We start from the raw sequence: 16,046 nt of genomic DNA, 5'->3' as shown, positions 1-16,046 counted from the left end.
ACCAATTCCATGACACTATTTTCATCAAGGTCACTGATGACACTCAAGTTGAAATATCCAATGGACACTAAATTCTCAGCAATTATGACTTTCCATAGTAAAGACAACTTTTGGAAAATCATTCTTTATCTGGCTTTTTATGACATTATTTTCTTGACTTTTTTTTTCTCATTCTTGATCTCTTCTGTAGATGTACCTACCTTTATTCTCTTTTGAATGTAAGCATTTACAAACACAAAAAATAGCTCTGTACACACTCTAAAGACCATGGCTTCAAATATCTTAAAGGGAAGACAACTTCCAATAAGTTCTACTAAAACTCTAGACTCTCGTGAGTATCTTTACTTGATGCCCCCTCTATGTATTTCAAACTCAGATTATCGAAAATTGAACTCATCACTCACTTCTTTTGCATCTCCTATCTCAGTAAATGAAACACACCAAGGATTTATGCTTGGTTTCCTCTCCTCTTCCTTATCCCCTATATCTGATCAGTCACACTAATTTCTATCAAATTCAGCTTCTTAAAAGTTTTAAAATCACTTCCCTCCTGCCTTAGCTTGATCTCTATCACATTTTACCTGGAATATTCTTTTCTTTTTTTTTTTTAAGATTATTTATATTTATTTATTTATTTATTTATTTATTTATTTATTTATTTATTTATTTATTTATTTATGAATGATAGACATAGAGAAGAGAGGCAGAGACGCAGGCAGAGGGAGAAGCAGGCTCCATGCCGGGAGCCTGACGCGGGACTCAATCCTGGGACTCCAGGATCGCGCCCTGGGCCAAAGACAGGCGCGAAACCGCTGAGCCACCCAGGGATCCCCTACCTGGAATATTCTAAATGTATCTTGTTTCCCTACATTCAGCATCTCTCCTCACCATCTTCCTGCCCATCTACCTATCACACTGTTGCCTGAGGAATCTAAAACAAAAATTTGGTATTATTATTTTCTCAACAAAAATATTTCAATGACTCGCCACACTTTATAGCATGAAGTTAAAACACCTTACCTTAGCCTACATGGGACTTTGACCTGTAACCAGGGGATATTCCTCTGCTCTTACCTTCTACCAGTTTCCCACCTTCTATCCTGGATATTTGTAACACAAAACTATCCACTATCCTCATACACATCATGCTGGTTTACACTAATATGCTACACCCTTTGACTCAAATTTTCTTCTTGACCTACTACTTAGTCTACTTGTCTTTTAAGTCTTTACTTCCTTTCTTCTCATTTTCTCTTGAATTAGTTTCACCTCCATTACTCTATCCAACTACTCTTGTAAGGTTACAAGTGACACCCCAGATTTCAAAATCTATTCCTTAGTCTGTGTATAACATGACCAGTCAGTAGTTAACTGACAAAGTGATTCACTCCTTTCATTTTCAAAGGGCAGAAAAAGTGGCAGTTAAAGAGCACAAACTTTGAAGCCAGACACTCTGGTTCACAGTCTTATTCCACCACCTAACTTGTATATCTGGGAAAGTAATTACTCTAACTTGTTTCTATGCTTCTGCTCTAGACTTCTCCATCCCCTCAGTCTATTTTTGACACAGTGGTCCAAATAATCCTTTTGAAAAATGTAAGTTAGATCAGTTACTCAAAAATCTCTAATGATCCGAAGGTGGAAACAATCTGTATATCCTCTAAATAAATTGTGGTACATCCATACAATAAAATACTCCTCAGCTATTAAAAGGGAAACTATTAGTACATGCAACAACATTGATGAACCTTACATGCACTCTAAGACAATGAAGCCAGATCCCAAAGAATACATAATGTGTTATTTCATTTACAACAGTCTGGTAAAAGTAGAACATCCTCCAACTATAAAAGATGGAGGAGAGAAAGCAACCAGTGGTTGCCAATGGCAGGAGGTAGAAGGGCTAACTACAAAAGAGCAGCACCAGGGAGTCTTGGGGGATGGAACTATCCTATGCCATGTTTGTGGTGGTAGATATACATTCTATGCATCTGTCACAACTGATAGAACTACCCATATAAAGAGTGAAATTTACCATTTGTGAATTTTTAGAAAATGGGGAAACTCAAAATGGAATAAAAGCTGTAACAAATGATTGTAACTGTATTAAAAGTGAGTAACAAAACCACATTGAAGAGGGTGAGGGAGAAGAGTTAACCTACTTTGAAAAACAGTAGTTTTGACTATATAAGGCTAAAGACAAAAAGTACTGTACATAAACATTGTACTCTAATAAATTTGTTCTTCACAGGGATAAAGGCTAGCAATTGTGAAATTATTTTATGGGTATATATGGCTAAACAAACAAGTAAAAATACTGTAGATAGTGAAACCCTGGTTTCTCACTGATCGAGAACAAAGTTACAAAGGAAAAGGGGAAGGGTAGAATGAATGTTATGGTACTGGATCAGAATTAGACGTAATGTATGAACTAACGTTTTTGCTATATATATATATATCTATATATATATATATATATACACACACACACATAAAGATACAGAAATAAATACGTATCTGTATTTATATATACCCCCTATATTTTCAACAGTCTGATAAGAGGACCTACGAGTCATGACTCTTTAGTAACAATGAGTTCATAGAGCATCCAGATCTTGGTTTCTAAATATCATTATCTGATAAGAGGACCCTAATTTCCTTAGAGGAATGTTAGAATCTAGGGCTAGGGCAGAAATAACACAAGATGGGTTTGGAGCCTCTGATAGTTACACTTACAGTGCTCAAAAAAGCAAGCACTCCGATAGTTACACTTACAGTGCTCAAAAAAGCAAGCACTTCAAAAAGGCACAAGAGCCAACCTGAAAGAGTCCTCAATGCCAAAGCTGGAACAGAACCAATTACTATAGTACTGAATTATAACCCACTGAAAAAAATAAATAGCCATGAGTCCATATGGATCCTGATTTTATTTGTGTGTGTGTGTGTGTGTGTATATATATATATATATGTATGTATATATATACATATATATATATTATATATTTTAAAGATTTTATTTATTCATGAGAGACACAGAAAGAGAGGCCGTGACATTGGCACAGGGAGAAGCAGGCTCCCTGTGGGGAGCCTGACACAGGACTCAATACCAGGACCCCGGGATCACGACCTGAGCCAAAGGCAGACACTCAACCACTGAGCCACCCAGGTGCCCCATGGATTCTGGTTATAAATGTGAGTGAAAAACTAGCTCTTTCAGAATAATAAAAGAAGGAATGAGGAAAATAGAAAATCACCATTAGAATACCACAGTAATAACTGTACAGACAAGATCTACCAATAAATGCTAAAGTTACTGGGTGAAAGTTTAAGGAGAAACAAGATATTTGCATAATCTCAAAGTACCTCCTCCAAGGTATGTAATTACAAAGGTTAAAATAGTAATAGTATAGTAGAGAAACCCAGAAGATACCACAAGAAATCAAGATTAACATTACCAAAAAAAAAAAAAAAAAGATTAACATCACCATTAATAAGATATGTAACATCATGTGCCTTCTGGTATGATACTGATTAGGGCACATCACTTTTGTGGTATTCTTGTAAAAAATGTGTAAGTTTCATGCAATCATTAAAAAAATATCAGACAAATCCAAATTGAGGGACATTCTATAAGTTAACTAGCCAGTCCTTTCTAAGTGTCAAGGTCATAAAACACAAAGACTCAGTTACTAACTGAAAAAGAGAAGAGAGCTGACAAAGACATGACAACTAAATGCAATTGGGACCCTGGAAAAGGAAAAGGACCTTAGTGGGAAATAGTGACAAAATCCAAACGTTTATATTTCAGGTTATAGTATTTTTTTTTAAAGATTTTATTTATTTATTCATGAGATACACAGAGAGAGGGAGAGAGAGGCAGAGACAACACAGGCAGAGGGAGAAGCAGGTTCCACGCAGGGAGCCTGATGTGGGACTCGATCCCGGGACTCCAGGATCGTGCCCTGGGCCAAAGGCAGGTGCTAAACCGCTCAGCCACCCAGGGATCCCCAGGTTATAGTATTATACCAGTTTTACTTTCTAAATTTTGATAATTATGATTATGCAAGATGTTAGCATTAGGGGAAGGTGAATGAAACCCTTTGTACTATTTAATGACTTTTCTCTAAGTCTAAAATTATTTCAAAATATGAAGTAAAAAAAGTTGTACATGATGACTCCATCATATCTGATTAGGAATTAAATCCTAGGGATCCCTGGGTGGCGCAGCAGTTTGGCACCTGCCTTTGGCCCAGGGCGCGATCCTGGAGACCCGGGATCGAATCCCACGTCAGGCTCCCGGTGCATGGAGCCTGCTTCTCCCTCTGCCTGTGTCTCTGCTCTCTCTCTCTCTCTGTGACTATCATAAAAAAAAAAAAAAAAAAAAAAAAGAAAAAGAAAGAAAGAAAAGAAATAGTAAAAAAAAAGGAATTAAATCCTAAATTCCATGTGATCTGGTTCCCAGGTACCACTCTGACCTCTTCTCCCACTTTCCTCTCTCTTTGTTCCAGCCACACCGGCCTCTTTGTCAGCCACACAAAGAACAAGCACACAACCACTTCAGGGCCTTCACACTTGTTATTCCTTTGCCTAAAACATTCTTCCCCTACTTATATGGCTGTCTCTCCTAATCTTACTTAGCAAATATGCTTGACTATTACTTCATCAGAGAGGTCTTCCTTGATTTTTCTATATAAAATGTCCCCTTTCCCCATCACGCTCTATCTCCCTTTATTTTTTCTTTCTGGCAGATATCACCACCTGACACACTATATGTTTATGTATTGTTGGTCACCACCACTGAACTGTTGAGCTCTACAAGAGCAAGGATTTCGACTATTTTCTTTTTCTTTTTTTTTTTTTTAATTTTTTTTTTTTTTATTTATTTACGATAGTCATACAGAGAGAGAGAGAGAGGCAGAGACACAGGCAGAGGGAGAAGCAGGCTCCATGCACCGGGAGCCTGATGTGGGATTCGATCCCGAGTCTCCAGGATCGCGCCCTGGGCCAAAGGCAGGCGCCAAACCGCTGCGCCACCCAGGGATCCCTCGACTATTTTCTTTAATGCTATACTTCGTATGTAAAACAGTAATTATTATATAGTAGGTGCTTAGTAAAATAAGATGAATGAATGATTCATCTCAAGCATCGAGTCTTCCAATAAGCTTTACTTGGACCTACCTGACTCCAAAGTATGAGACGCTACTCTTTTTCTTAGTCTCAAGGTATGCTCTGCAGAGCTATTTATCTGGACTTCTCTGTCATTGCAAGCACAAGTAGACTACTAGCAGTGTCTCTCATTTCTGCTTTAGAATTTTTTTATAACAAGTGAAAAAAATTAAGATAAAAGGGAACTATACCATTATGAAGAACCAAATGATACATTAAAATGAAAATGAAATACAAGTTATTTCAGAAAGGTAATTACACATTATTCTGTATCAATCTAATGTATTATTAAAAATATTTATCATATTCAAGATAATTTTAGTTATTAATGAGAATATTCTGAAGCAGTCAATGACTTTAAACATCTATCCATGGAAGAGTAGTAGGTGAACTAAATTTGGATTAAAAGAAAGTTTTACAAAGCTCCTCTTCTCATCACTTTAAAAATACACTTCAATTAAGAAATATCTGATTTTTATACCAATGGCAACAACCACTTTAACCTTTTATATAGCAGATATTAGAACACTTCAAAATTCAGCTAGCATAATGTGAACATGGTACCAATAATCTCTAGATCAGTGGTTCTCAAACTTCAGTGTATATCAGAATCACCAAAAGGACTTTTGAAACACAGGTTGCTGGGCTCTATCTTTCAGTAGGTCAGGGGTGGGGACTGAGAATTTAAATTTAGAAGTCCTCAGTGATGCTGATGCTGCTGGTTTAGAGACTGCAGTTTGAAAACCGCTTACTACTGTAGGCAAAGTTTTTGTGACCTGTTCATTGATATCTAAAATAATACAGTAAAAGCTAAATAACATATGGCTATATTAATATTTTACAAATTAAGAATAATTTGCAAATTGCTGTGGTCAGGCTCCTGCTATACATCACAACCTGGTCACACAAGCAGATGTGATAAGGTGTGATCTTGACCTGGGAAAATGAGTGTTTCAGGAGGATCCCACACCCGAGATGCCATCTGTTGGCGGTATTAATGGATTAACAGGGGAACTTTCTCTGTAGTAGCCTATAGGAATAAGTCCAACTATGGGTCACTTCTGATTTATTTACCATTTTCCACGGTACTTGTGAAAAGACCAATATTATACAACTGACCCTTGAACAACAAAAGGGCTGGGGCACTGACCCCACACATAGATACACTGTCAAAAGTCCATATAACTTTTGAATCCTCCAAAACTTAACTACTAATGGCCTACTATAGACCAGAAGTCTCATTGATGACATAAACAGTTAAGTAACCCATATTTTATATGTTCTGTGTATTACGTAATATATACTGTATTCTTACAATAAAGCAAGCTAGAAAAAAATGGCATTAGGAAAATCTTAAATAAGAGAAAATGCATTTACAGTACTGTACTGAATACATTGAAAAACATCTGCATATAAATGGACCTGCACGCTTCAGCTGTATTATTCAAAGGTCAACTGCACTGCATTAACTATGCTGTCCAAAATTTACAATGGTATCAAGCAGCAGCAACATTATTAACAGTGTTCAAGATCCAGGTTAAAAGTATTTAATAGGGGTTAATAAAGGAAAAGTATTACCAGTTTTCTCATGGTATGAAAGAGTACAAATCACAGAAATTAAATACTAATGTAGCTGAAATAAGAAAAAAAAAGGCAGGATTATGTGGAGACTCTGTATAGATTTATATTACTTTCATAGAATAAAAGGAATAATTATGATGCATATGCACTCAAACTTTAAAAGTGCTGAAAAAAAAAAGTGCTGAAAAGAAACAGCTGAAAATGCCTGAATTGGCTCAGTTGACTCAGTAGAGTAGCATATTATTAAAGTGTTTTATGTGTAAGCATTCTAAAAGAAAGCGAATCCAGGGCTTAAGACTTGAAAAAATAGTAAATCTTAGTAGAAAATATGTGTTTTCTTATAAGAGCTATGGAATTTTATATTATGAGATATCATTCATAGTTTCAAGGTTTGAGCTTAAGTCTACCCGAGGCTGAAGAAAAATGGGGTAAAAATTAAAATTCTTTGATCCAAGAACATATGTCTTAGATTAGTAACACAAATGAAACTGGTTTTTATTGATGCCTTTTTTCTTACCAGGACTTTAAAAAAAAAGTAAATACACAGAGATTTGAGTTTTCAAAAGTGCTGTATTTGTTTTAGTTCTTTGTGATGCTCACGGAAATCTTTAAGTAACTGAAGCAAAAGTCTTTTAATCATTTTATACTTGCTGTAAAAGAAAGCTTCAGAAAAACAAGAATTGCCCAAAGACAGCAATTTATGAAAACATTTCTGAGACCTGCTTCACTGAATATGAATACCTTAATTTGGACAATCAAGTTACAATCCAGAAAATTAACAGGACATATATTATGATACATTCTGCTGGCCAACTAGTGAATTCTCATTGCAGTGTGTGGTAATTTGTTCTTAAAGATATAGTCTGCACTCTTGCACAGAAGAGAATTTAAACTGTCTCCCTATAAGGAAGATGAACCTGGGGAAAACTCTTGTCTGAAGACTATTCAGAAGACAAATATTTCACTGGAAATATATGGTGTTTTGATAAGGCCTGTGCCAGCAAGTTGCCAAGAGGAAAAAAATGGATTAATAATAAAAAATTAACCTAATACTAGGTGGTTAAAAAGTAATTTCAAGAGTCAATAACCAAGACAGGACTCAATCACTAACTTAACCTAAAAATACATGAATTTGGCATTAAAATACAAAATATATAACAATATTTGTCAGATATGGTACATCCAACAGTCACTGCTATTGCAGAAATACTCCATAACAGAATAATTTCTTAGAGGGAAAAAGGTAGCATCAACGAAAGCCAGACATTAGAAATAACAAGATATCAAAGACACTCTTTCAATTTCTCAACTGTCTGAAATACACATGGATCTAGGATACTGTGAATAAAGATATCAATGAAAATGTTAACACTGGCCCTGTAACTGATGACAGTGGAGTACTCATTTGATTAACATAATAGCTATGACTGTACAGTTGTTTTAAACATTTTTAAAATAAATAAGTGGATTTTCTTCATTTTAAAGCAATAAATAATTTTTAAAATTCTACATACAGTAATGTAAGAGATAATTATCATACATAGTATAAAAATGTTAGAGACAGAATTGCATTTTAAGTTATAAATGGTTATATCTTTAAAATTTTAAAATTTCTGTAAAAACTTCTTCAATGTGGAAATTGTCCCTCACTCTAATCACCTACCAAGAGATAGTAAAGTGAGGTAATCTATTAACATTCATGAAAAGATGTAAAAATCATGTGAAGGACTGTAGGTCTGACTTGTTATTATACTGTAATAATAGTATGTTGGGATATACTAGAGTATATGGTTTGTTTAAAAGAGTCCTTATATTATTCCTTCAAATAAATGACATAATGGAATATTTCATTCAATGGTAAAGTTAAAATCTCTTTTGATATCAAAAATGTAATTTGTAAGGGTCTAGATAATAATTTTTAAATTACAACAACACTGAATTTTAGAAGCTGAAAGAGTCCATCAAGACACTAAAATTAACACCAACTGAAAAGAAACCTGTTGATATCAATATTGGTTGTTACAAATATAACAAACTGTTAAAGAAGAACATAACAAAATTTCTGTGAGACAATAGAAAACATTTAATTCACTGGCTTAAAAGAAAATCTGCAAAAATGTAGTACAGTTTAGTACAGAAGGAGGTTACCTGACTACTAGTCTCACTTATAGCTTCTAGGAGTTTCTCAACTGCTGCTTGTAGTCGAGAGCTAATACTCAGCATAAGTTCTTCATTTTCAGGGTCTATTTCAGTTCCAGCAAAACCACTCCTCACAAGCCGTTCTGAGAGATCTGTCCCTTCTTCAGTTACTTTTGACCACATACTGTCATTTCTTGGCTTATCACTTCCAGAATAAGATGGTATAGATTCATCTGTAACTGGAATAACAGTATTTTAAAGACATTAATTACAATTAATAATCACAGTAAAAAAAATTACAAAATAAAATCAAGACCTGAAACCATGAACTACAAGGTCTTTTTTAAAGGCCTTTTAAAAACAACACAGCAATATAACAAATAGGCAAATACAGAATGTAATATTTGATAACCAAGCAGGAAGAAGAATGAGAAGGGTAATGCTATGCTAAGAAGGCTTTGCAGAAATTAATACTTGGGTTATTCAGTATTTTTTCCTTTGACAAAACCTTTAAGATTTTCTTACTCATTTTAGAGAGAGAGAGTGTGTGGACACATGTGCAAACAGTTCGAGAAGGGACAGAGGGAGAGGGAGATCTCAAGTAGACTCCTCGACTGAGTGTGGAGTCCCTATGCAGGGCTTGATCTCATGACCCACCCCCAGAGCACTACCCAAGCCAAAATTAAGAGTTGGATGCCCAGCCAACTAAGACACCCAGGTGCCCCTTTTTGCTATAGACTTTAAAACAATTTTCAATAGATATTTACTAAGTGTCCACCATGCAAGATTTACTAAGTAATGGAGACACATAGGTGGTGAGATCTGGTTCTTATCCTCAAGGACTATATGATGAGAAAATAAATACATAAATGATATGAAAAGGAAAACATAGTGCAATGGGATATTCCAGGTATATGGAAGGATAGAAGTGCTCGATTCTGTATGGAAGAGATCCTCTGACTTTTTTTTTTTTTAAGATTTATTTATTTGACAGAAAGAGTATAAGCAAGTGAAGGGATGGGGGGAGGGGAGAGGGAGAAAGGAAGAGAGAAGGAGAGAGAGAGAGAGAGAGAAGAGAGAAAGAGAGAGAGAATCCTCAGACTCCCAGCTGAGTATGGAGCCCAATTCGGGGCTTGATCCCAGGACCCAGAGATCATGACCTGAGCTGAAACCAAGAGTCGGACGCTTAACTGACTGAACCAACCAGATGCCCCACAGATCCTTTCATTTCAGAGCACACTATTGGGTAGCATCACCAGCTCAGGTTAGACAGTTAAAGGGACTAAGATCATTTTGTAGCCTGAAATTTTTGTCAGAGGTAACTACAAAGAAGTTAATAGACTGATGAGCAGTACTAATTTAACTATGGATGTATGTTTTGTATTTTTTATTTAAACAAAACGGAGTTTACATGGGCAGAGAGAGAATAAGCTTTGGAAGTATTTTTTCTAAACTGAAAATAAAAGCAGAAGTGATTCATTGCTGTCACGGTATACAGAATTCACCTGTGGCAGCATACTACAAACTAATGATGAAATGTATTGAAGAGGAATTGCCTATTCTTTTATTACATGTAGTGTATATTTCTGATCAGTAACTTAGAAAGTTAGCGAATTAATAGCAAACTTTAATTTCCAAAGTACTCAGAATATGCATTTTGATACAGTCATCCAGGAGATTTAGAGCTACTTATTAAAATGTCTCACTAAAGTAGCTGGTACCATGGAATTCTCTCAATCTCATGTATTAACAATATCAGATACAGTTTCAGATAACAAGATCTGAATGCAGTACAGTTCAATATTCACTAAGCATCTCTTCTGCACAAGACACCAGCTAAAAGATTCAAAACTGCATTCTAGGAAATGATTTTAAATATTTGCTATTACATAGTTTATTTAGTTCTTAGTGTAACAGCCAATACAATTTTCAGTTTGTATTTTTATTCTCAAAACTTAAAAACAGCCAACAACCAGACTAGTACTTACTTATATTATACCAAGTATTCAAAACTGAGTATCCTGATAGAATTAATACTTAACAAGTATTTATGAGTTCAAAAGGATCTTGGAATTCAAAATGAATTCATATAAAGTACAGCACAATGCATATTATAAAGTTACTAAACAAAATGAATGTAGTCTAGAAAATATTTTTGAAGCTTTGGAAGCAAGAAAAATTAATAGTTTGTGATTGGTGTTTAAAACTAAAAATATGTTATATAGTACCTTTAAGGAATTAATTGCATTTTAGTGACCTTTTTTTCTAATAAATACAGTGACTTTGACAAATCTGAAGAGAACAGTCTGATACGATGGGGAACCAAGGCCTTACGGGGTGAAAGTCTGTGGAGAAGTGAGGATGTGGTAGGAGGAGAGCTAAAAGAAGGTAGCTCTTATCTGAAGGCGGCTTATCTAAGTTGTGAATGGTCTTGACCTTTATAGGAATCTTGAGGTTTTGCTATAAATAATGGGGCTGATAAATGATTTTTTTAACAGGAAGGTATCAAATCTGTGAATCAGGAAGTAAACTGTGGCAATGCAGAGAAAAGGCTGAAGAAGAGACGAAGACTATTTCAATCACTTACATGAGAAGTGCCGTAAGGCAGAAAGTGGTTGGGCACAGGTCAGAGAAGATTAAATGTAAGACAAGAGAGAAAGAAAGTAGTAAAAGATGACTGGGGTTCAAGCATAGACTGTTCTTAGGTGACAGAAGAGTCATTAAGAGAAATATTTTAAAGATCAGGAGAAAGTGTATAGAGTAGGCATGAAAAGTTAAGTCTGAAGTGTTAAGGGGCTATGTAGAGAAGATGAGTCAACTTTTGGAAATTTGGTTCTGTAGAACTTTAAAAGTCATTTGTATTCAGGTGAGAGTTGAAATCCTCAAAGTGGATACATTTTGTTTCATGAGTAGTAAACAACTGCTTTTCTGTTTCAGGAAAGATGGAAGACAAACATAGTTGGAGCCTCCAATATATAATAATCTAATAGAAGAACCTGTGTGAAAAAATGTCATAGATTGGAGATGTTCCAGGAGACAAGAGAACATTTCAAAAGAAGTAGAGATGTCAGTAATGTTATTTGTCTAGAAACTCAAACAGGACAAGGGCTTGAGAAGATGCTACTGGATTTGACAACTGGGAGGTCACTGTTATCCTGAGAGAGAACAGCTATGGTACTGTAGGAACAGACACCAAGCTGGTAAAATCAAGAGCTGGTCTAATCTCTCATGGAGTTTGTCATGGTTTACCTTGAGTGGGGAGCAAAATTAAGAAGAACCAATGCACTTTGTTTTCCTTCATATTATGAAGATATCAGCATGCTTTGGGAAAGAAAAGAAATCAGTGGTGAGGAAAAAAAAATTAAAGATATAGTATACTGCATGGGAACAAACCTCAAGCACAAACTACAAAAGATACATAAAACAAAATGACTTACAAAAAGCCACTGAAAGTTAACTTTTTCAAATGCTAATGAAAAAACATAAAGTATCTAGAAAAGGTGAAGATGTCAACCAGCTTAATGTATTTTATTGGTAACATTTTGAAGATACAAACAAATGAAAATAATTCAAATTAGTTCCAATAAAGAAAAAGAACTTTTGTTGTTGTTGTTTATTCCAATGACATAAAAGAATGAGAAAGACATCAAGGTTATGTTGTATTTATAATAATTCGTCTCTGGGGGAAATATCAGAGGAAAACAAACTGGCAGGGCAATTTCATAAAATGACAATAGAAATCTCAAAAGGGCCAGTTTGGTGAAGACTCATGATTTCAGATTGGTGAACCGCTCAGATCTGTGTCTTAAACACAGCAGATGATGGTTATTCAAAGTCCTTTAGCCATTTACTTTATGGATTTATACCACATTCATTTTGTATCTTACCAGATTAAGCAGGGTAGGTGATACAGTAGAGCATCCCTTACCCTAACAGCCTTCTGAAGATCTCTAGAGCTTCAACTAGAAACCACTGATTCTCCTTTGCCTCTTATACCTGACAGATGAGTTAACTGAACAAAAGTCCTGGGAGACTGAGATTTGCCTAAAGTTGTAGAGAGCTAGAATAAGAATCAACGGTCTTCTAATTACTAATCCAACACTCTTTCTATCACACCCTCTTACTCTAAAATGAAGCTGCAGCAGATGAGATTGAGGGCCTAAATGAGATGAAGTGGTCGAGGAGGTCTCTGAGCTAGCAGCATTAAAGAGTGTTCTAGGAAAAAGCTACTGTTGGTTATAGACATTTGGCCTTTATCCTAGAAACAACAGGAATATTTAAGATATGCAGTCATTGAGGACATTGGAAGGTTGGGGTACAGGTCCTGAAGGCAGTTTCCCAGAAAGTATTCACATACTTTAGATCCTTTCTGGAGAGTGGAAGGCCTCGCAAGGGAGTCAGCCTAGCAAGAAGCACACTCATGTCAACGGTTAGGTGCTGATGTCACCTTCCTTTACGATTTAAAAAATGTAGTAACTTCATTGATTTTCCTATTACAAAACAGAGGTACGTATTCTATCACTGAGCCATCACAGAAGAGATCTCAAAGAAATTTTCTTTCAACACATCCTACAGGAATTTATTGTTATGAACTACTTTAATATTCACTCAAGTTCAAGTAATTTCATATTTGCTCAAAATCTCCCTTTAATTTCATAAACTAGGTTAATTCTTATGAGGAAGCAAACATTAGCAAATCAATTATTTACTTTTTTAGAGAGTTAGCAAGTCTGTACATGCTTAAAATTGAAACAAGTTTGGACTCGAAAGCTGAAGATAGACTACAAGTGTTACTAACTACAATAAAAAGTCATATATAAAAACTGAAAAGCAAATGTTACTTCATCATCAGATTAAGACTGCACTTTTTCTGTGGTATTAAATAAGACATAAAAGAAGTATTTCAAAAGCTCCTTTTAGTTTTTACAATAGGCTCCATGAAAAATATGAATGATCAGAAAAATTACTAGAAATAGAATAGTGTCAATTTTTAAGCCAATTTTATCAGAAAATTCAAAGTTTTAAATGATAAATTCTATAAATCCAATATTCCTTCAAGATACAAAATGGATTTGTATAGGTCCTCAAATGATATTAGTGGTCATCCTAATTAGTCTGATAAACACATTTACAGTAAGACCAAGAAAGTATTACTTAATTCTTTTCTATACATCAAGATCTACATGAAGAAATAAAATAGCCCTTGATTGAGAGCTTAAACAGACAGTGAAGTTAATTTGAAAAAATACTTCCACAAAGTTTGAAAAGAATGAAATTGAAAAAAAAAGTTTAAAAATTCAGTATCATTTCAGTTCTCATTTTATTAAAATAGGCATTTTTAAAAAGATTTATTTATTTATTTTAGAGGGGGAAAGAGCGAGAGAGAAAGAGAGAGAGAGCATAAGCAAGAGGGGGAGAGGGGAAGGGAGAGAGAAACTCAAGCAGACTCTGGTGAGCAGGGAGAGCCTGGTCCAAGGCTTGATCACATGACCCTGAGATTATGACCTGAGCCAAAACCAAGAACTGGATGCTCAACTGGACTGCACCACCCAGGAGCTCCAAGAGGTTTTTAAAAAAATTATCTCTGTACTCAACTGAAGCAGTGTTAATTACAATTCCAAATCAAGCTTTTCTCTGCACTTGGAAACATACTACTGGCCAACTTGTAATTAGGTAAACCTTCTGTAAGTAGGATAATTTCTTCTCATTTCTCCACATGAAATATAAACATAATGCTGTTCTCAAAGACTCCAAATACTGGCATTTTCAGAAGGTTGGCCTCTAACTGGGGAGAAATACTTGGGTGTGAAATGATAGTAAAATGTGGACTTGATCTGCTGATCCAAGAGCCCAGACCCTTTTTTTCCCCATTATTGACAAAAACTTTCTTACTTTTGATTGCCTGATTCCCTCACCAACAAGGAATTAAAAAACGAGAGTGGATGTCAGCAGTGTGAAAATAAGAAATCCAAAGAGCCTACCCCAAATAGCTAGAAGGAGAGAGAATTAGGAAAAGAGCTATGTCACATCAGGATCTAAGCTCTAGCTCTATACATATTGTCATACTTCAAACCATTTTTCTGAAAGAAAGAAAGGAACTAGCAGAGGATAGTCTAAATAAAGATCAAATCTTGGGTTTCTTATCAAGACTTTCTTATGACCATCTCAACAGGTATGTGAAACTGATGCTTGATTCTGAAAAATTCTTTATTTCTAATTTTATAGGGTAGTTTCAGGATGCTGCCAATACCTCATGGATATTGATAAGAGTCCTGAGAAGTGATATGGAATTTTTATTTTATGGTTATACAGCAAAGTAGTTAACCCTGAGTATGTACAACAACAACTACAAGACACCCACTGCAAATGCAACATAATAATGGCATTCTGAGAAGGGTGGCTCCAAATATTTGTGTCTGAAGATCTTTTTGTTGGAAAAAAACTTTAATATTCTCTTCTGTATTTTCAACATGTAGCAAACTGCCTTGAACTCAGAAAGATTTATTGAAGATAATGATGATGGTCTCAACAGCATATAAAACTAGTACCTCTTGTATGTTCCTCATGGATACATGACTTTATAGGTGTCTCTGCTTCTGACCTCCAAATCAAGCTGGCAGATGACGGGACCTTACTAGATCTATCTAGAATACCAAGAACATGGCGACCAATTGTTTCTTCAACAGCTGCTGTTGTCTTTACAACTTCTAAGAGGATCTTTAGAAGTCTGTTATTAGCTTTTTGGAGTGCAAATCTGTATAGATAAAGAAACATTTATTAAAATGCTTAATCTTTCTGAAGCAAATACTTTATGTCCCACAAAAAATGTACCACAAAATATTTGACTTGAAAAATATCATACGATCCTCTCTACCAAAAAAATAAGCAATTGCATACAATTAAGTGCTTTTGTTTTTTTATTTAATGCTTACAATATAAAACTTGTTTTCATTTAAAAAATTTTGGTCCCTCAGTAAACTATAACATTTTTTTACACATGGGCAGTACTTTACTGACCTTAAAGAAATCAAATAACTAAAGTTTTAAGACAGTAAATTTTCTAAATTACAAGAAAATTTTAAGGAGATACAAAAGTTAAACTTTAAAAATTGTGCTAGGATTCAAGCATACGCAAGCTGGTAAAACATTTATGGTTCTTC

The 16,046-nt window shown here is 35.0% G+C and overlaps 1 protein-coding gene across 11 annotated transcripts in view; it reads right to left on the bottom strand.

The window, feature by feature from the left end:
• AKAP9 (A-kinase anchoring protein 9) overlaps nt 1–16,046 on the bottom strand; it is a 195,387-nt gene that overhangs the window by 55,341 nt on the left and 124,000 nt on the right. For all 11 annotated transcript variants that reach the window (XM_055307480.1, XM_055307482.1, XM_055307481.1 and 8 more), the window contains 2 exons: nt 15,435–15,640; nt 8,896–9,125 (listed from right to left, as the gene is read on the bottom strand). In XM_055307480.1, the coding sequence (XP_055163455.1) occupies nt 8,896–9,125; nt 15,435–15,640 (436 nt within the window). The remainder of the gene's footprint in view (nt 1–8,895; nt 9,126–15,434; nt 15,641–16,046) is intronic.

This window comes from Nyctereutes procyonoides, unplaced genomic scaffold (assembly GCF_905146905.1).
Source record: "Nyctereutes procyonoides isolate TBG_1078 unplaced genomic scaffold, NYPRO_anot_genome, whole genome shotgun sequence".
Classification (NCBI taxonomy): domain Eukaryota; kingdom Metazoa; phylum Chordata; class Mammalia; order Carnivora; family Canidae; genus Nyctereutes; species Nyctereutes procyonoides.
The sequence above is the reverse complement of the archived record's forward strand: the minus strand, read 5'-3'. Positions and strand labels throughout refer to the sequence as shown.